This window comes from Drosophila simulans, chromosome 3R, assembly GCF_016746395.2.
Source record: "Drosophila simulans strain w501 chromosome 3R, Prin_Dsim_3.1, whole genome shotgun sequence".
Classification (NCBI taxonomy): Eukaryota; Metazoa; Arthropoda; class Insecta; order Diptera; family Drosophilidae; genus Drosophila; species Drosophila simulans.
In genome coordinates, this window is record NC_052523.2 from 26,948,877 (window position 1) to 26,964,354 (window position 15,478).

Genomic DNA, 15,478 nt, shown 5'->3' on the forward strand with positions numbered 1-15,478 from the left:
TTAATTGGACTTTTTTGGGTGATACACTATACATGAAACAGTCAGTTTCAGAACTTCGATTTTAACTATCAGAAGTTTAAAACACATTTTTTTATGTTCACTTGAAAGAATATAATTTATTAATTAAAAAGAAAAAACTACTGATTCATATTATTTGAACTGTCTTTTGGTTTACAAATCAATTAAACGTTTAATAGTATAGCATCCCGAGCTAAACTTAGAAAAAATTTATCTGAACTAAACAAGAAGTAGGTCCTAATTATTTGAGCAACTTTTTAATGCGTTCGCAGCTGAAAGTGTTATGCCAAACATGGAATCATGAGATTACACACGGAATTATCATTCTTTTTATGGCCATTTCGTGAGGCTTTTCGCATCCTTAGAGACGACAAAGCAACCGCACAGGACAACCCAGTTAATCACAAATGAATTATGCAAATACTGGAACAAAGAAATATTAGATCGCAGAAGGAACCGTGGAAAATTAGCATAGTTTTTCTGCATGAGCAGACCAAAGTCGGCATTAATTTGGGAACCTGAGGGACGCAGTGCAATGGCCGCCCCAGTTTTGATATCCTTTCTCTCCCGCCCCGAAATTCGAAAAGTTAAAAAGCAAAATTCACTTTTGTGACTTTGTCGAGCGGCGTTGGATCGTCGGATTGCTGGCAGGACTGGGACCGGGAACGGGGTCCGGGGATCGGGGATCGCTCTGGCGGAAGGACAATTGAATCCTTTCACAATGGCCAACCAACGTGCAGCCGGAGGTAAATGAGTTTTCGCTGGCGAAGGCTGAACAAACAGTTGCCAAATTGTTCGAATTGCGTTGGCCAAAGTAAACAGAGATGAGTGTATTCCACTGACACACATCCATGGCAGTGGCGATGAGGATGTGCAAAAACCTACCCTAACGGAGAGTCCGGAGCCCAAGCCTGATTCCAATCCAACCACGGCACCCAGAACATCCTGCGGGGATTGGGATTGGGAATTAAGCATGCTTCGTTGGTGCTGCCATTTCGACTTTCGCCAAAGGACCCTGTGTCCTGTGTGCTCAGGCGGTTCACTCGGATGCTGTTGAACCCGGGGTAACAAATTGTGATATTTCTATTTCCCTGCGCTGTTGAGCCCTTTTAAGTCCTAATGGCCCTTTATTATCTGCCTTTAGACTTTTAATAGACTCAGGCACCAGGACACAGCAACGCAGAAACACCGAGAGCAGCACCCGAGAGTCCTTTCGGTGGATGTGTGTGTTGGCCTAATCCTCATCATTCTGTCATCAGTGACGTTTTTCTGCACATTGTCGGTTGGCCATTGTTTGCGTCTTAATTTGCAGTTTTCTCTTGTAGTTTTGCACTCTCGCCGGCGAGCAAAGGATTTTCACATTTTTTCACTTTTTGATTTCTATAATGTCCCTTAAAGAAGGAGACCATCTTTAAGACGACTTCAACGTCGGGTGTGATACTAGCATGGGGCTTCATGGGATTAAGATCTACGAAAAACTAAATCAACTGCGAAAAATTATCATTTTGAAAAACAAAAATTTTAAATATTATTTCCAAATATATCACTCTTAACAATTCATTTTTAATAACAGTAACAAAATAGAGTTCAAATATATAATTTCATGAATAATTCGTTATACAAAATCCTTAGATACACCTAGTAGATAAATCTTTTAGTCCTTTAGAAATTAATCTCAGTTCGCGGATTCTCTCCCCTTAGATTAGACTCAATTTAATCCATTTGAAGGTGGAAGGCGGCTTGGACTAGGACTTGGACTATCTACGCGGACTAACTTGTGCCTCACTTGAACTGCATTAAATCCGCGAGCTTTACCTGTCGAAAGGGGGTGGGAACTGGCTCATCTGGGAGAAATCTCAAGTGGCTGGCGGTCCGAAATTTCTGGGGAAATTCGGAACAAGTAAGTAGGAATCTGCGGGATTTTGTGTAACGCGTTTAATTCATAGATTTTCGTTGATTAAGTAATCCCCGCAAAGGGCTCAATGAAGGCGACCGTCGGCCGATTAGCGCAGTTCGCGTAAGCGGGATGTCCCGAGTTTGTACCCGGAGGCAGGTGTGGGTTAACAGGTTAAGGGTTTCGCAAGCTTAACCCACACAGGACCTCTCTCGCTCCCTCCTTGAGGCTCTCCTTCTGGCTCTGATCCTTATCCAGGCGCAATTACCTAGCGAAACAAAAATATGAGTATGCAAATAGATTTTAATGGGCAGGATTACCCTTTTGCTAAATACCAAAATCCTGGCCGGGCGGTCTGCGCACCGCAGCTCCTTTGTTTTCAAATGTAATGAGAATGTCTCTAAGCCAAAATATTAAACATCCGTTTGAGCCTGGCCAGAACACAACCATACATCGTCTATGTATGTACGTATACTGCAAATCCGGCTTCCGATTGTCCTAGTTGTTTGTACCTGAAGTCAGGACGTCTCTCTCTCGTCCTGCGGCAAGCAAAAGTCAAAGCGGCGTTGTTCTTGTAAATTGAGTAGCTCGATTTATCGCCAGATCAATTTTCTATATCTGCCGCCCAGATAAGCGGGTATATAATTGTTTCTGTGGCTTATGCGCTGCCAACTAAGCCTGGTTTTGGTCCTGGTTTCCGTTTCGCTTCTTGCTCTGAGCCTTACTTAGTACCTTAAGTTCTGCTTAACTTACTTTAGTGGGCAAATGGCAAATTTTCGGCGGAAAATTCTACGAAGTTCTTTGTATTTGCATACACATCCGTGGCGGCATTGTCTTTGACGCTTAGTCGCATAATTTGCCAGACAAAACGGTCATAGGACTAGAGGGGCAATGCACTGAGGAAAAAGTAGATTTTAATTTAAAAACTGAGTTGTACACATAAAATTATATTAGCAAATGGTATGCATTTTTTCACTCTTCATGGCATAAAGTCAATTAAAAGTGCAAAAGACATTTTTTACATAGGTACTTTACAAAAATCATTTGTAAAGGTAGAACACAACAACGTAGCGATTTATCCACCGAATTGTGCAACTTTTAGACCTCATTAGACAGAATACTTCAAGCACACCAGCTGCTTTCTAACAAGGCTGTCTTAGATCATCAGCTCAATGATCAATGCTATCCAAGGCGATTAGGACGAGGACATCGCGTTGCAGGATCATCGAAGCGTGGCCTCATCCAAAGTACTTTTTGCACTGGTCCCGCCATTGTATCTGCCCCTTTTTTATGCCCTAAGTACTTGATGCCCCGAAAATCTGTGCACATCCTTTTGATTGTTGCCATCTGAGTACGGGACAATAGTAGTGGTTTTGCGACGAGTGGACCTCCTGGAGGTGAGAAAAATATTAAGGGCAAATCCGCTGAGCCGCCGATCCGGCGAACAATGTCCTCGAAGAATCTTGAGAGCAACTTGCGTTTAACCTCAAGAAAGTAGCAATTGCCCGCATTATTTCGATGATCGACGAGTCCTTTGTTCGAGGGATGCAGTTTGCTGGAAACTCCGCTGCGGCGAAAATATATTGACAGACTAACAAGTGTTATACGATCTGCGACAGTTTTTTCCGAAACAAGAGGCCTCGGTTCAAGGACTTGCAATCAAAAGCTGGACCACCGCGACTGCAACATCTTGTGTGTTCCCTCGAAGATTTTGAATTGAATAGGGGCTTGTCCGTTGAGAAACTTTTACAAAACTAATGGAGGATTTGTCTCACGTATATTTTTTGATCGGAAGTGGTGGAAGCTGCATCTGCGTATGGAAATGTGCCTCCGGGCGGAATCTTTGCGCAGCCTGGTAATTGAATTTGTTGCCTTTTCATTTGATGTTTTCTTTGCATAACAAAGCGGACCGCCGATGGCCTCCGGGCCTCGAAAACCGATTGCGTAGATAGTTTTCGATGGGGTTGTACGTGTATCTTTCCGGGAAAAATGGCGGCCAACCGGCATTTAAAGGCGTTGCACATCATTTAATTAAGCCGTCGCACGAAGCTCTCCCACTTCCATTTTCCTGGTTTCGAAAAGTTCGAAACTTTTCAACTTCCGGTCAAGAAAGCAGGTGGCCGGTCATCAGGTGCATCCCCGAATGAAGCCATTACTACCAGGTCACGCAATGTCCAACGGCCAACGGCCCTGGGAACTTGGGAACTCTTCGGGCTCGGTGTTGACCAGCAGCGGTGAAAAGTGAAAAGCCGTCGCGTCATCCTCGTCGATGGGAGGCCATATGTCATCATAACGAGACCCGATCAACCCTGAGCTACAGAGCTCTCAATAGGAGTAGGGATGCACCGCGAATAAAGTAGTTTAAAATACTATATATAAGTACCATAATTATTAACTTAGTATTTGAATGTAATTTTAGATTTTAGCTTAAAAAATCGTTACATTTCTCTCCCCTTTTTTGCTTTTTGTGTTCTTCAAGAGCACCCCTCCAGAATGCAAGGTTCGTCTTTCAGTGTAGCAACCCTGCCCTCGCATTCCGCAACAGTTCGATGAGAGCTCGGCAAATATGGAAAGAGCTCCCAGAAAGGATCTGGGTCGAAGGGGACGAAGGGGAAAGGACTCGCCACTTGAGAAATGTAACAAATCGACTTTGACAAAGCTTGGACCTCAACCTCAAAAACTCAACCTCGACCTGGGAAATCGCGAAGTCGCCAAACAGAAACTGTCGCTTTCGGTTTCTCGATTCGGGCTGAGTTGTCGGTGGTTCTGGGCACTTGGAAAGTTTTGAAGTGGCCACTTAACACTCGAAATCGGGAACGAGCTTGCTACACGTCACTCACACCATCACCTCATTAGGGTTTGCTGCGCTCCCAGGATACAAGGATATGTGTGCAGGATGTGCGGAGCGCCTAAAACAAAAGGGGTAGTTAGCGAGTTGGACTTGCCAGCGAAACGCTACAAAAAAGCAAGTTCAGCAGTTCGAAACTGAAATCGGGATATTGGCAAACCAATTTTCGAGGGCTTTTGTTTCGCTGAACGACGCGAGTAAGCCACAAAGGATCAACAAGGCTCGAGAATTATTTTGTAGGACCAGCAATTGAAGCACTCCAAAGGAGTCTGGAGTGTTGGACCCGGCGATTGTAAATTAATTTTCCAGCAAGCAAACTACTTTGTCATACAAATATATTTAAAAAAACAGTGCAAAAAAGCTGAATAGGGAAACCATCTTGCACATAGATTTTGTTGAATTTATTGCATATAATGTTCTGTAAAATATATAATCCTGTATGAATAATCAAAATCAAACATTATTATTTAGAATAGTAAGCCTGAAAATGTATTGCACATACACTTGAAACATGTTTTCATAAATTATCAAGATTTTATTGAAAACAAAAGAACCTTTTCAGACACTTTGCCATAATTTTTGCCACATTTTAAAAACCCACAGAAATGATTGAGTGGTGGCCCAAATATCAAATGGTTGTCCACATTTTGTTTTATCGCCAGCTGTCGACGGGAACAGCAACAAAATCAACTTCAATTTCGTTTTTAGTCTGGTGATTTTCGCTTTTTATCGAAGCCATTTTGTCAGAAAAAAGGGATTTAGCCACTAATCCGAAAATGGGACATGTCCGGGCCAGGAAAACGGTGCAGAGGGCGATTGAATGTATCTGCGGCTGCCTAACGAGCCTGCTGCCCAATTGGTGTCGATAAAAAATATAAAAAACCAAAATGAGAATCAGGGCGCGTGATTTCTGACATCGCAATTGACAACCGAGAGGAACAACAGCTGCTGAGCGAGGGAGACGGCGCAACGCTTTCAATTTGCTTCAGGAAATTAGGGAGGAGGACCAGCTAGAGGCACGATGGCACATCCACATTTAAGCGCTTACATGGGAACTAATTTCTGAAGTGCCCTCGAACACTTCATATAATATTTGCATCATCTGCGGCAAGCGGCTGGCGACAGCGACAACCCGCTGCGGGGATTAGCACTAACGCAAACATGGCGACAGTCAAAACCAATCCAAAACCCTGTGGCACCCAAAAAACTATCTGACGGATACGCGAGCTGTGACTGACTCGCCGTGGCTTGTCAGCTTCACTGTGGCCTGGTGACAGTGGTTAAAAGTGTTTAGGTAGTAAAAAACTAATTGTAACCAAACTCTACGTCTCTAGAAAATCATCATTTTTGACTGGTCCTTCGTGCCGTATGTCGTAATTGAAACACATCGATTGTTAGGCAATGGGTGGTTTGTATATACGTCTTAATGAAACTGTTTAATTTGGTATAAGCTTAAGTTAGTATTTTGTATATAGTTCATTAGGATTCTTCCCACTGTGCGTGGGGTGTCTTTGGGCTGCGCGTGCTGCGTTCCTCGTGAGCAGCTTAAAAAACGCTGGTCGGACGGACACTGTTTACCGTGCGGATCACACTTGAGGGCCGGGTCCGTTGACAAAACGGTTAAGTCGGCGTTCCGAAAGCGCCGGTCCATGACATATTTTCAGGGGAAACAGGCGCGCGGGGGCTGGCAATTATAATGTGACAATGTCACGTGAACAGCGGCAACATCCTGATGTCCTACGTTGGAAAGGCATATATATCCCTTCAGCATATAAATACTTAATATATGAAGAAAGGGGCTTTGGATTCCGCAGAGCTGGAACCACTTTTTGTGCGCTGGTCTGTTCCATTTTAATGAGAGAATGAGCGAGGATGAGCAATGAACTGTTGGCCCGCAGTGCAACTGTTTCAACTGGTTATGCTATAGGACTAGTTCTCCAAGGGGTGGTTCTGCCAACCCCTACCCCAACCCAACCGAACGCACAACTCATTTGCACCCCGCGATTTGTTTGCCGGCTATGTAAATTGTCACATTATTGTCATAATTCTCAGCCCTGGGAAATGGAAAAGCCATCAGCGGAAAACGCCTATGACATAATTTGTGCTTTGTTGTGGTTAATTGTCGTACTCACCTCCAAAGGGCGTGAGCGTATGTAGGAGATTAGTTCGAATGGACAATAAGCAATAATGCTCTAAAGTGCTGCTAAACACTCCAGCTACTGGTCGACTGGGTCTTAAAATATGGCTCAAAAGTGGTGAATACTCGTATTGAGATAGGCTGGTTAGGGGTTAGGTCGATTAGAGGTCTTTGAATATGATTATTAAATCGCAAAGTAGACAGATGGCTAAATATCTTTCTAGTCTCTATTTAAACCCATGTAATATATATCGCTGAAGATTTCACCTTACCATCTAACTTAATCCAATTAAACGAAAAATTGAGATGTTCAACAAAAACATAATGATTCCCAAGAATTTCATGAACCGACTTCGAGCATCTTTCATAACAGTTCGCCCCTATCGATGACGAAACATCTTGAGTAACCGTCCGAGCCAATTAACTCGACGCCAATGATCTGTGAAATCGCGCAACGCAGAAGCCGCCGCCGGAGATCTAGATGCAGAATCCCTGAATCCAGATCCATAGGATCTGGAAGAGCTCCGATCATCTGGTCGGATTCTGCGCTTTGGTCTCTGACCGAGACCCGTTATAATTGAAACCAATTAGCTTGGAAAAACCTTTTAATAGTGTGTTCAATGCCCGGTCTTAAGTAAATATTTTCATGGGCGCAGGACAATGCGAGGATGTGAGAACATGGCAATGACCAAAATAATCCTGCTCCGTTCGTAGGATATATTGTAGTGAATGTTACCAGCGAAAGCGGTCTAAAGAAATTGCCAAATAATTGCCAGGAAAAAAGCAAGACAAAGAATAGAGAATGGAGAATGGAAAGCATGAAGACAAAAAATCAACCGCAGGCATTGTGCGCCGAAGAAAGAAACTGAAATCCTGGTCTTCAGGAACTCTCTTCTCTTTTTTGCCAACTGTCGATGGCTGTCAAAACTCGTGTGGGTAGCTGGAAATATTGTTGCAAATATTGCACAGGCCCAGGAAATATTAAGGGTCTCCATTCTTCTTGATTTATTTACTTTTTGATTCCCAGCATTTCTTGGCAGCAGTTAATTGGCCCGTTGTTGTGTCAGTCAGGCTAAGGATCAGGATCAGCGCTAAAATAAACAAATTTACATCGGAGATTTACGGGCTCGGAATTGCGACAGTTTCACGTAATCAGGAAGTGATGAGCCCGGGGTATTCACCTGCACAAAAGCCCGTAATTTGTTATTCCTTTTCGTATAGTATGGTATAGTACAGGAAATTCGATGGTTTTCTATCGGTGAGCTAATGAAAATGCCAAATTCCCTGGCTGTAATTAGCCAACTATTCGAAATGTTTCGGTTTCCGAATTCGCAGCTAATTCTACTTTAAACGAACCCAATGAGCTGATCCGCTCTACATGCTGCTTAAGTTTTGTGATTGGCATATCATTATCGCATGCCGACTTCAGTTTTTAATTCGGCTCTATACACTGAGCGAAAATAAATCGTAAGCAAAGTTCATTGTAGAAAACCTTTTATATCAAAGAGTTCCATTAAGCCAACTAACTAAAATAATGACCAAATTAATAAAATAAGTAAATAAGTAATCTATGGGCTACTGAACTTAGTACTTCGTAATTATATTTCAATTTAATTCAGTAAAGTCCATTTCCTCAGTGTCCCAGCTTTGGATTGTCTTGAAGTAGCCACAACAAAGTGGCAAGCATAACAGAGTAATAACAAAAAAGGCAGCAAGAAACGGTAGGCTAATTAAGCACTTTGAGCCGCCGCCGCAGACGTGGCCAACATCTAATCACCTGTGAAAAAGGAGCCGAAACGCTCGAGTTGAGTGGCTCGGAAGGCGAGTTGAGTGGAGGTGAGGTCTAAATATCAAATCGATTACAAGTGAGCCCGTCAAGTGGACGGGGTATATTTTTCGATAATAATTTAGTGCCGTGTCATGAGAGCGGAACTCGCCGGCACTCCGGTTTATTTGTTTTTTATTTGAGGCTGTGTGCTGTTTGTTTATTGGCTGTCAAATTCTTGCACTTTGACGTTTGACATTGTCCCACAAATGGCGCACAATCAACCGGAATTTAATGCCCATTTTCAGGGGATTGTGTGTATGAGCGATTCCGATTTGTCGAAATGTCGGCGCTGCCAACGCAATTAATCGTTCACTTGTTTGCATGTCACACCGAAAAGTAACACCACTGAATATAAACCCCATCCGATGTGACATTGAAAATGCGATTATGCATGGAAATCATAAGTTGGTTAATAGCGCGGTAATTAATGTGTAATGTGCGTTGAATCATGAATCATTTTCGCCAATGAATAGATGTCAACATCGGCTTAATTGTCTCATTTGTGAGCTGACCTTCTGGCTGCTGTGCACTTGCAGATATGATATTCAAATTATCTCAGATTTTTCTTGGTCTTCGGATAAGTGTTGCTTGGAAGTGGAAAAGTACTCCTTCCCGCCGAAAAAGTGAGCCGTACGTTCTTGGCCCCACAAGCTAAATGATCAGGGTTCAGTGCACCAGCTTTTCGACAAGGTCAACAATTTGGGTGGCTGCAAAACAACTTTCGAAAAGTGCAGCAACTGCAACTGAGCAGTGGCATGCCACATTTCAAGGACAAGGGCAGAAGGCAATTCACGAGTGCCGCAGGATGCAGATAACCACTTCTGATGAAGGCCCTAATGATGGACTTGAATATTTTTTACCAATTCATACGATTCAATTTTTTGAGGGCATAGTTTAAACAAATTGGAGAACTTAAATAAGATATACAAAGGAAATTCAAATTAAAAGGGAAAACTCTTAAGTAAACCATGTTGTTTTTATGTTGTCATTTAATCAGAAATTGTGTATCTGCTTAATTAAGATGACTATTTGTTAAAAGTAGTCCTATTATTTTTCTCATTTATTCATTTTCCGCTTCCTTTTCCACCTCACTGGTATTTTGACGTCACTCCTTGTTCAATTTGCATATTCGCACACTGCGCAGACAGCCGAACCCAGTAATCAGGCCCCCGAAATGCGGAAGTCTGCGAATGCATTGCGAAAACCGCTACGCATGCGAAAAACTCGTTTTCCACCGCCCTCTTCGCTTCACCCCCACCGCCCCACTAGAAAAACACGCAATAATCCCCGTAAGATGACCTTGATATTGCCAACGGGCCAATGCGTGTGTGTGCGTGTGGGGAAACTGGTCCAGTGGAGCTGTAAACGGTTTAAGTCATATAAACCACGTTAGTTATGCGACAGTTTATGGCTTACAGTAAAGTTGCTAGGTCGGAGGAAAAGTCAAACGGTAAGCGAAACCGTGGCCAGGAAAATGGAAACGCGATGTGAAAATTCAGCAGATGCGCAATTAGCGGGCACTTACACGGGAGTTAGGAGTATACGTACATATATCGAGTTACACTTTCATAAAGGATGAGTGATTGAAGTCGGATTTGGATAAGCAGTATTTAGGGGAAATACATAGGAACAAATTTATAGGTATATGAATATTATAGGAATTATATACAAGGGCGATTAATATTAATTCATTTAAAGTTTACATAAAAACTTACAACATTTAGTTTTTTGAAAAATCCATATGAACTGTACCTAATATTTATTCCGCGTGATATGCGCATTTTTTAGCAGTGTACCTAGAGTTGTCTGACTGACTTTTGACGAGTGTGCAGGGTCATCCGTGAATCAGCTATCAAATCACCATCTCCCCATCATCTGAAACTCCTTGCCTCCTTTCCACCAGGAATAAATGGATCGTATTTCCCGACGAGTTTGGCGAGCTTGGTTTTGACTTCTGATGGAAATGGAAATGGAGATGTAGATGGTGATGATGGAACCGATAAGCGTTTAGCATTAAATTTTTGTTAACCTTCCGCGCGGAGTTGACTCGCTCGATTTCAGAAAACGCTCGACTGCATCTTGAATTACAAATAATCGCAATTGTCTGCCCATATATCTGCCTGCTCGTTTTCGCTTTGTTCGGGTGGTAGTTCCTAGTTTCCTGGTCCGCAGCTCTGACCCGGGCTCCTGGGCTCGGAATAGCAGCTGAAATAATTGAGAGACAACGCGGAATTACGACAGCATGGATGTGGATGAGGATGAGGATGAGGAAAACGCTCTGCTTTGCATGATGCATCCCCTCCCTGAGGGCACAACCCTCATTATCTCTTTGCCGATTGTGATTAACTCGGCCAAAGTGAAAGCCTGACAAATAAAACGCTGAATGGACCCGTCAGCCATCTCTTTCTGGCTGCTGCAGATGACGGGGCAATCACAACAGAAATAACAACAAAATCAACCTCCTGGTACAACTCCCTCCCTCGAAATTCTGGGTGGCAGTATCGTCGCATCAGGCAAACGCCTCAAAATCGAAATGGAAATCAAAAAGGCAGCAGCAGAGAGGCCAGCGAAGAAGGACGCGTCGGGAGTACAGTGGACGCTCGAGCATGACGGATTTAGTAAAATTAATTAAATATTTTCAATATTTTATGCTATAAGAATATAAAGAAAAGGCTCTTTAAAATGGTTTATGAATATGTTTTAGATGTAACTGCAGTTCTATTACTATAGATATTTAATATAGAGGAAATTCTCGAACTTCACGATTTCCGAGTGATCACTGTAGCTGGACCGTTTCAACCCTCCGATGGGCACACCCTCAAGCTAATCCGGCCATGCTCAACTGCTCGGCCTCACCTTGGATCCGCTGCTCTTGCCATCGCCTCCTTGCCATGGCGTTCGCACGTAAGTATATATTCCGGAGCTATATGCCATAGCTGCAGTTCCTGTTGTTGTTTGTCAACTGATTTAATTTCCTCCTCCTTTTACCGCTTTCTGCTCTGATCACCGCCTCCTGCTGCGAGAGGGCGTTCTCCGCTTTTGGCCACACAAACAAGCCCGCCGGATAATGACGATGGTAATGATGATGGCGATGTTCAGACGATGGCGACTTGCAAAAGGGCAAATAACGGTGTAAATGAGAGTGTTGCTACTCGAAAACTTCGACCCCATGCGGCTACTTTGTGTGCGAGAGTGTGCCGCTGTGTGGAAATCGCTCATTAAAATATGAAAACCCGATTTGCATACCTAAATGCTCTAATTCTCTTTGCGTCGAATTTTAGGACTTAAGCAAAACTGTTTACAATTAAAAAGAATATATATATATAAATAATTTAATGTTCATTTGACTCTAGATATAAAACTTCACCTAAGTTTGGGATGCAGACCTGCTTGCATTGTTAGATCATAAATAATGCCAAAAGTTCTCTGCAAACATTACGCAAAGTGGGGGGCGTGGGAGTGGGCGTGTGGCATGTGGCATGTGGGTGGGCGGCCAACTGCTTTGGCCATAAACAAGCCCAAACAATGCCAGACATTTCAAACACAATAAATAATTGAAGCCAGCGCAGAGTCAACAAGTCAAACACATTGCGGTAACTCTGGCGATTGTTGCCAAGCGCTTTTGGCCACACCACAAAGTCCAGCTTTTCAGTCCGATCTATTGGCCATGCACATGCAGAATGCAAATCCAGCTAAAAGGCAAACAAACGGCTTTACAACTTTACAACTTGAAGAGGGGAGTGAAAAGTTAACAACGCTCATTTGGCGAATTTCCCAAGATCTGTTCGGATTTTCGGCAGAGGGCGACCGCCCAGTTATCCATCACAATCGACAGTTTCCACGGGCTTTTCACACTGGAAAAATCAAAAAGACAATAACGAGGCTTATGCCAATTTCTTCCACAGGGTGTTTTCAGTTACTTTCTATTTCTGTTTTTAGCTTAGGCCGCGTTAATGGCAGAAAATAAAAAGTTGAACATTATTGTATTATAAAGGCATACAATACTGTTATTTAATCTATTTTATATCCCATTTTATTTGTATGCTCCATAAATTTTATTTTTTGCCTACGCCCAAACTAAATTAATGCCATGAAAATTGCATCATGCTCTGCAGAACCAATTGATAATTCCTGGTTTCGATAGATCCCCTCCCAGATGAGGATACCTGCGCTGAGGCTGGATTACAGCTGAAAAACTTTTGAAATAATTAAAAAATAGTTTCGTCTTGGGCTTGGGCCTGGTGCAGCCAGAAACGGTGGAACTAAGTGCATATAGCATATATTCGTATATATAGAAAGCAAAAGTTGGCGCTCCAAGCGAAAGAGATCGAAACTGGTAAAACGACTTGGCAACACGACCGCGATACCAATACTCGCCCAAAGTTGACTTATTGGAGCACTTAGCTCGATTCTTGTTATTGTTACGCCGACTTGGCCGACTTGTTGTTGCCGTTAACGTTCATAGTACCAACACAATTACATAGCTTGGAGTGCCTAGGCGGAGCCGATCGGCGATCCAGCGATCCAAGGTTCCCGCTCGGACTATAAAAAGCTTGGGCGGCGCCGTTGCGGAAGGCAGTTAACTCCACAATTCCGTTGCCGTCGGTCCCATTTCCCAATTAACCGACTTGTAAGCGTAAAGGCGCGTGTGAATCCCCCTCGAGAAGAAGAGAAAATTGTGTGCAGTTTACGCTTGACAAGGATATTCCAAACTTCCCCGCACCAAAATGTTCAGATTTGTGAGTTGTGTTTTATTCAAGGGTGTTCGAACAATTTAAAAGCTATTAAGAGAAAAGTAATCAACCTTACGGACAAAAGTGTCAATTCCAACCAGGATATTCTAGAATATACATTAAAAAGTGAAAGCATCTGACTATAAAAATCTTACCTTATATTACGCTAAGTGATAATGATTCAGAATAATAATTAATTAATACTTGAACTAAAAAGTAGATTGTATAAATAATTTTGTATTCTTGACAGCTTGCACTGACCACCTTGGTGGCCCTGGCTTCCAGCCAGCACTACCACCAGGACCCCAAAACGGCGGCCATCATCAGTGAGCAGCGTTATCTGTCCGGAGATGGAAAGTTCGGAGCTGCCTATGAGCAGGAGGATGGCATCAACTTCAAGGAGGAGACGGATGCGGATGGAACACGTCATGGCAGCTACAGCTATCTAGATCCCACGGGCCAGAGGCGTACTATTTCGTACACAGCTGGCAAAAATGGGTAAGGAAACTATATAGGACCAATACGCGAACCCGTATTAATTTATTGGTATATATTCCGAAATAGTTTCCAAGCTTCTGGAGATCACTTGCCCCAGGCACCACCTGCTCCACCACAGCCCGTGCCCACAGCGGGATATCAGCCACAGCAGCAGTACCAGCCGCAGCAGTACCAGGCTCCCGCTCCCCAGCCCCAGGCCAGTTTCCGCAGCAACGACTACGGAGATGATGGTTCCTACGATCCCCGCTACAACGATCCCTCCTTCGGCCAGAACCAGCAGAGCTACCAGCAGCCCGCTGCCCAGCCGCAGTATCGTCCTGCTCCCCAGCCCGCCTACAACCCACAGCCCGTGCAGCCGCAGCAGCAGTACCAGCCCCAGTATCAGCAGCCCCAGCCCCAATATCAGCAGCCCCAGCCCCAGCAGGCGTTCTACACCACCACCACCCCCAACCCACACCGCTTTTCGCCTCCCGGAAAACTGTCCCTGAACCGCACGCCCGATGGCTTCACCTACTCCTTCAACAAGGTCTAAGCCCCACTGTCCCCCACTCAGACATTATGCATCTTCTTCATTAGTAGGGACCCTCTTTTCTTTTCCAACTTTCCCTATCACAACTAGAACCCCTACTCTTTTCTTGACTCCATCAAACTCTCGTGTGATATGTTTAAGAGCAATTGTATCGTACTTCCTATATGCGTACTGTTTGTTATTAATTTATAATCCTACACAGAGAAAATCAATCGCTGCTGCCCAAGGGGTATTGCTGATTTAAATTACAAAATATATATTCAAAATATCATTTGCATATTTTTGAAATATGAAAAAACTTAAGAAATTTCGGCCTTTTTCTCTGTGACTTTCCCATTAAACTTTAAACTTTCCATTTAAGTCTTCCCAAGAAAAGCGAAGTCAATAAACTTCGATGATGTTGAAAAATGTTCAAAATTAATTTAGAAACTATGGTAATTTGGGCCTTGGGACGTCTGAGCAATTTGTACTATAAACGTGTAAAAGCAATATATGAAGGAAACCAAGTTCGTGTCCTGCAGTCTTTTGTTTTTCGGCCAGTGGCAGCTTATTTAATTTCCAGCAGATTTATCTAAACACCTCGGGTGGTGAACGCCCACTAAAAGCGGCATTACACAACCGACTTTCGTACGTGCGAAACAAGTTTCGAGTTTCTGTTACGATTCTATGCGGCCAACAAGGAAAGACCTCAAACGGGTTTCGCTCATTTGACAGTAATCTTGGCCAATTGTGCAAAATTCCGATGAAAATGAAATCAGCCTGGTGCGCTGGCTCTGGCTAAGCCGGAAAACCATGTGCAAGTGGGGGTGGCACTGGTTCATTAGGGGATTGGGGCTCTAAATCAATTCCCAATGGTATTGCGATCCGTCAGGCTCCAGTAAGTGCAACTTAATTACATCCAAATATTTTGCATATTTCATGCACAATCGAACGCAAGAATGGCAGCTAATTTGCTATTTCCTCTCACCTGTTGAGTTCTCAGCATATGTGTGT

At 43.4% G+C, this 15,478-nt stretch overlaps 1 protein-coding gene and 1 long non-coding RNA gene across 3 annotated transcripts; both read left to right on the forward strand.

Moving 5' to 3' along the window:
- Positions 1-9,806: 9,806 nt before the first annotated feature.
- Positions 9,807-11,874, forward strand: LOC120285032. 2 transcript variants are annotated; one of them, XR_005544274.1, is made up of 3 exons: positions 10,109-10,175; positions 10,514-11,629; positions 11,782-11,874. It is a non-coding gene; the product is annotated as an uncharacterized LOC120285032 (long non-coding RNA). The 2 variants fall into 2 exon arrangements; XR_005544275.2 differs by lacking the exon at positions 11,782-11,874 and having other exon boundaries at positions 9,807-10,175; positions 10,517-11,487.
- A 1,406-nt stretch (positions 11,875-13,280) lies between these two features.
- Positions 13,281-14,991, forward strand: LOC6739791 (DNA translocase FtsK). The gene is made up of 3 exons (XM_002076648.4): positions 13,281-13,464; positions 13,709-13,956; positions 14,023-14,991. The coding sequence occupies exons 1-3, from the start codon at positions 13,453-13,455 to the stop codon at positions 14,486-14,488; spliced, it is 726 nt and encodes a 241-aa protein (XP_002076684.1). The 5' UTR covers positions 13,281-13,452; the 3' UTR covers positions 14,489-14,991.
- Positions 14,992-15,478: the final 487 nt, after the last annotated feature.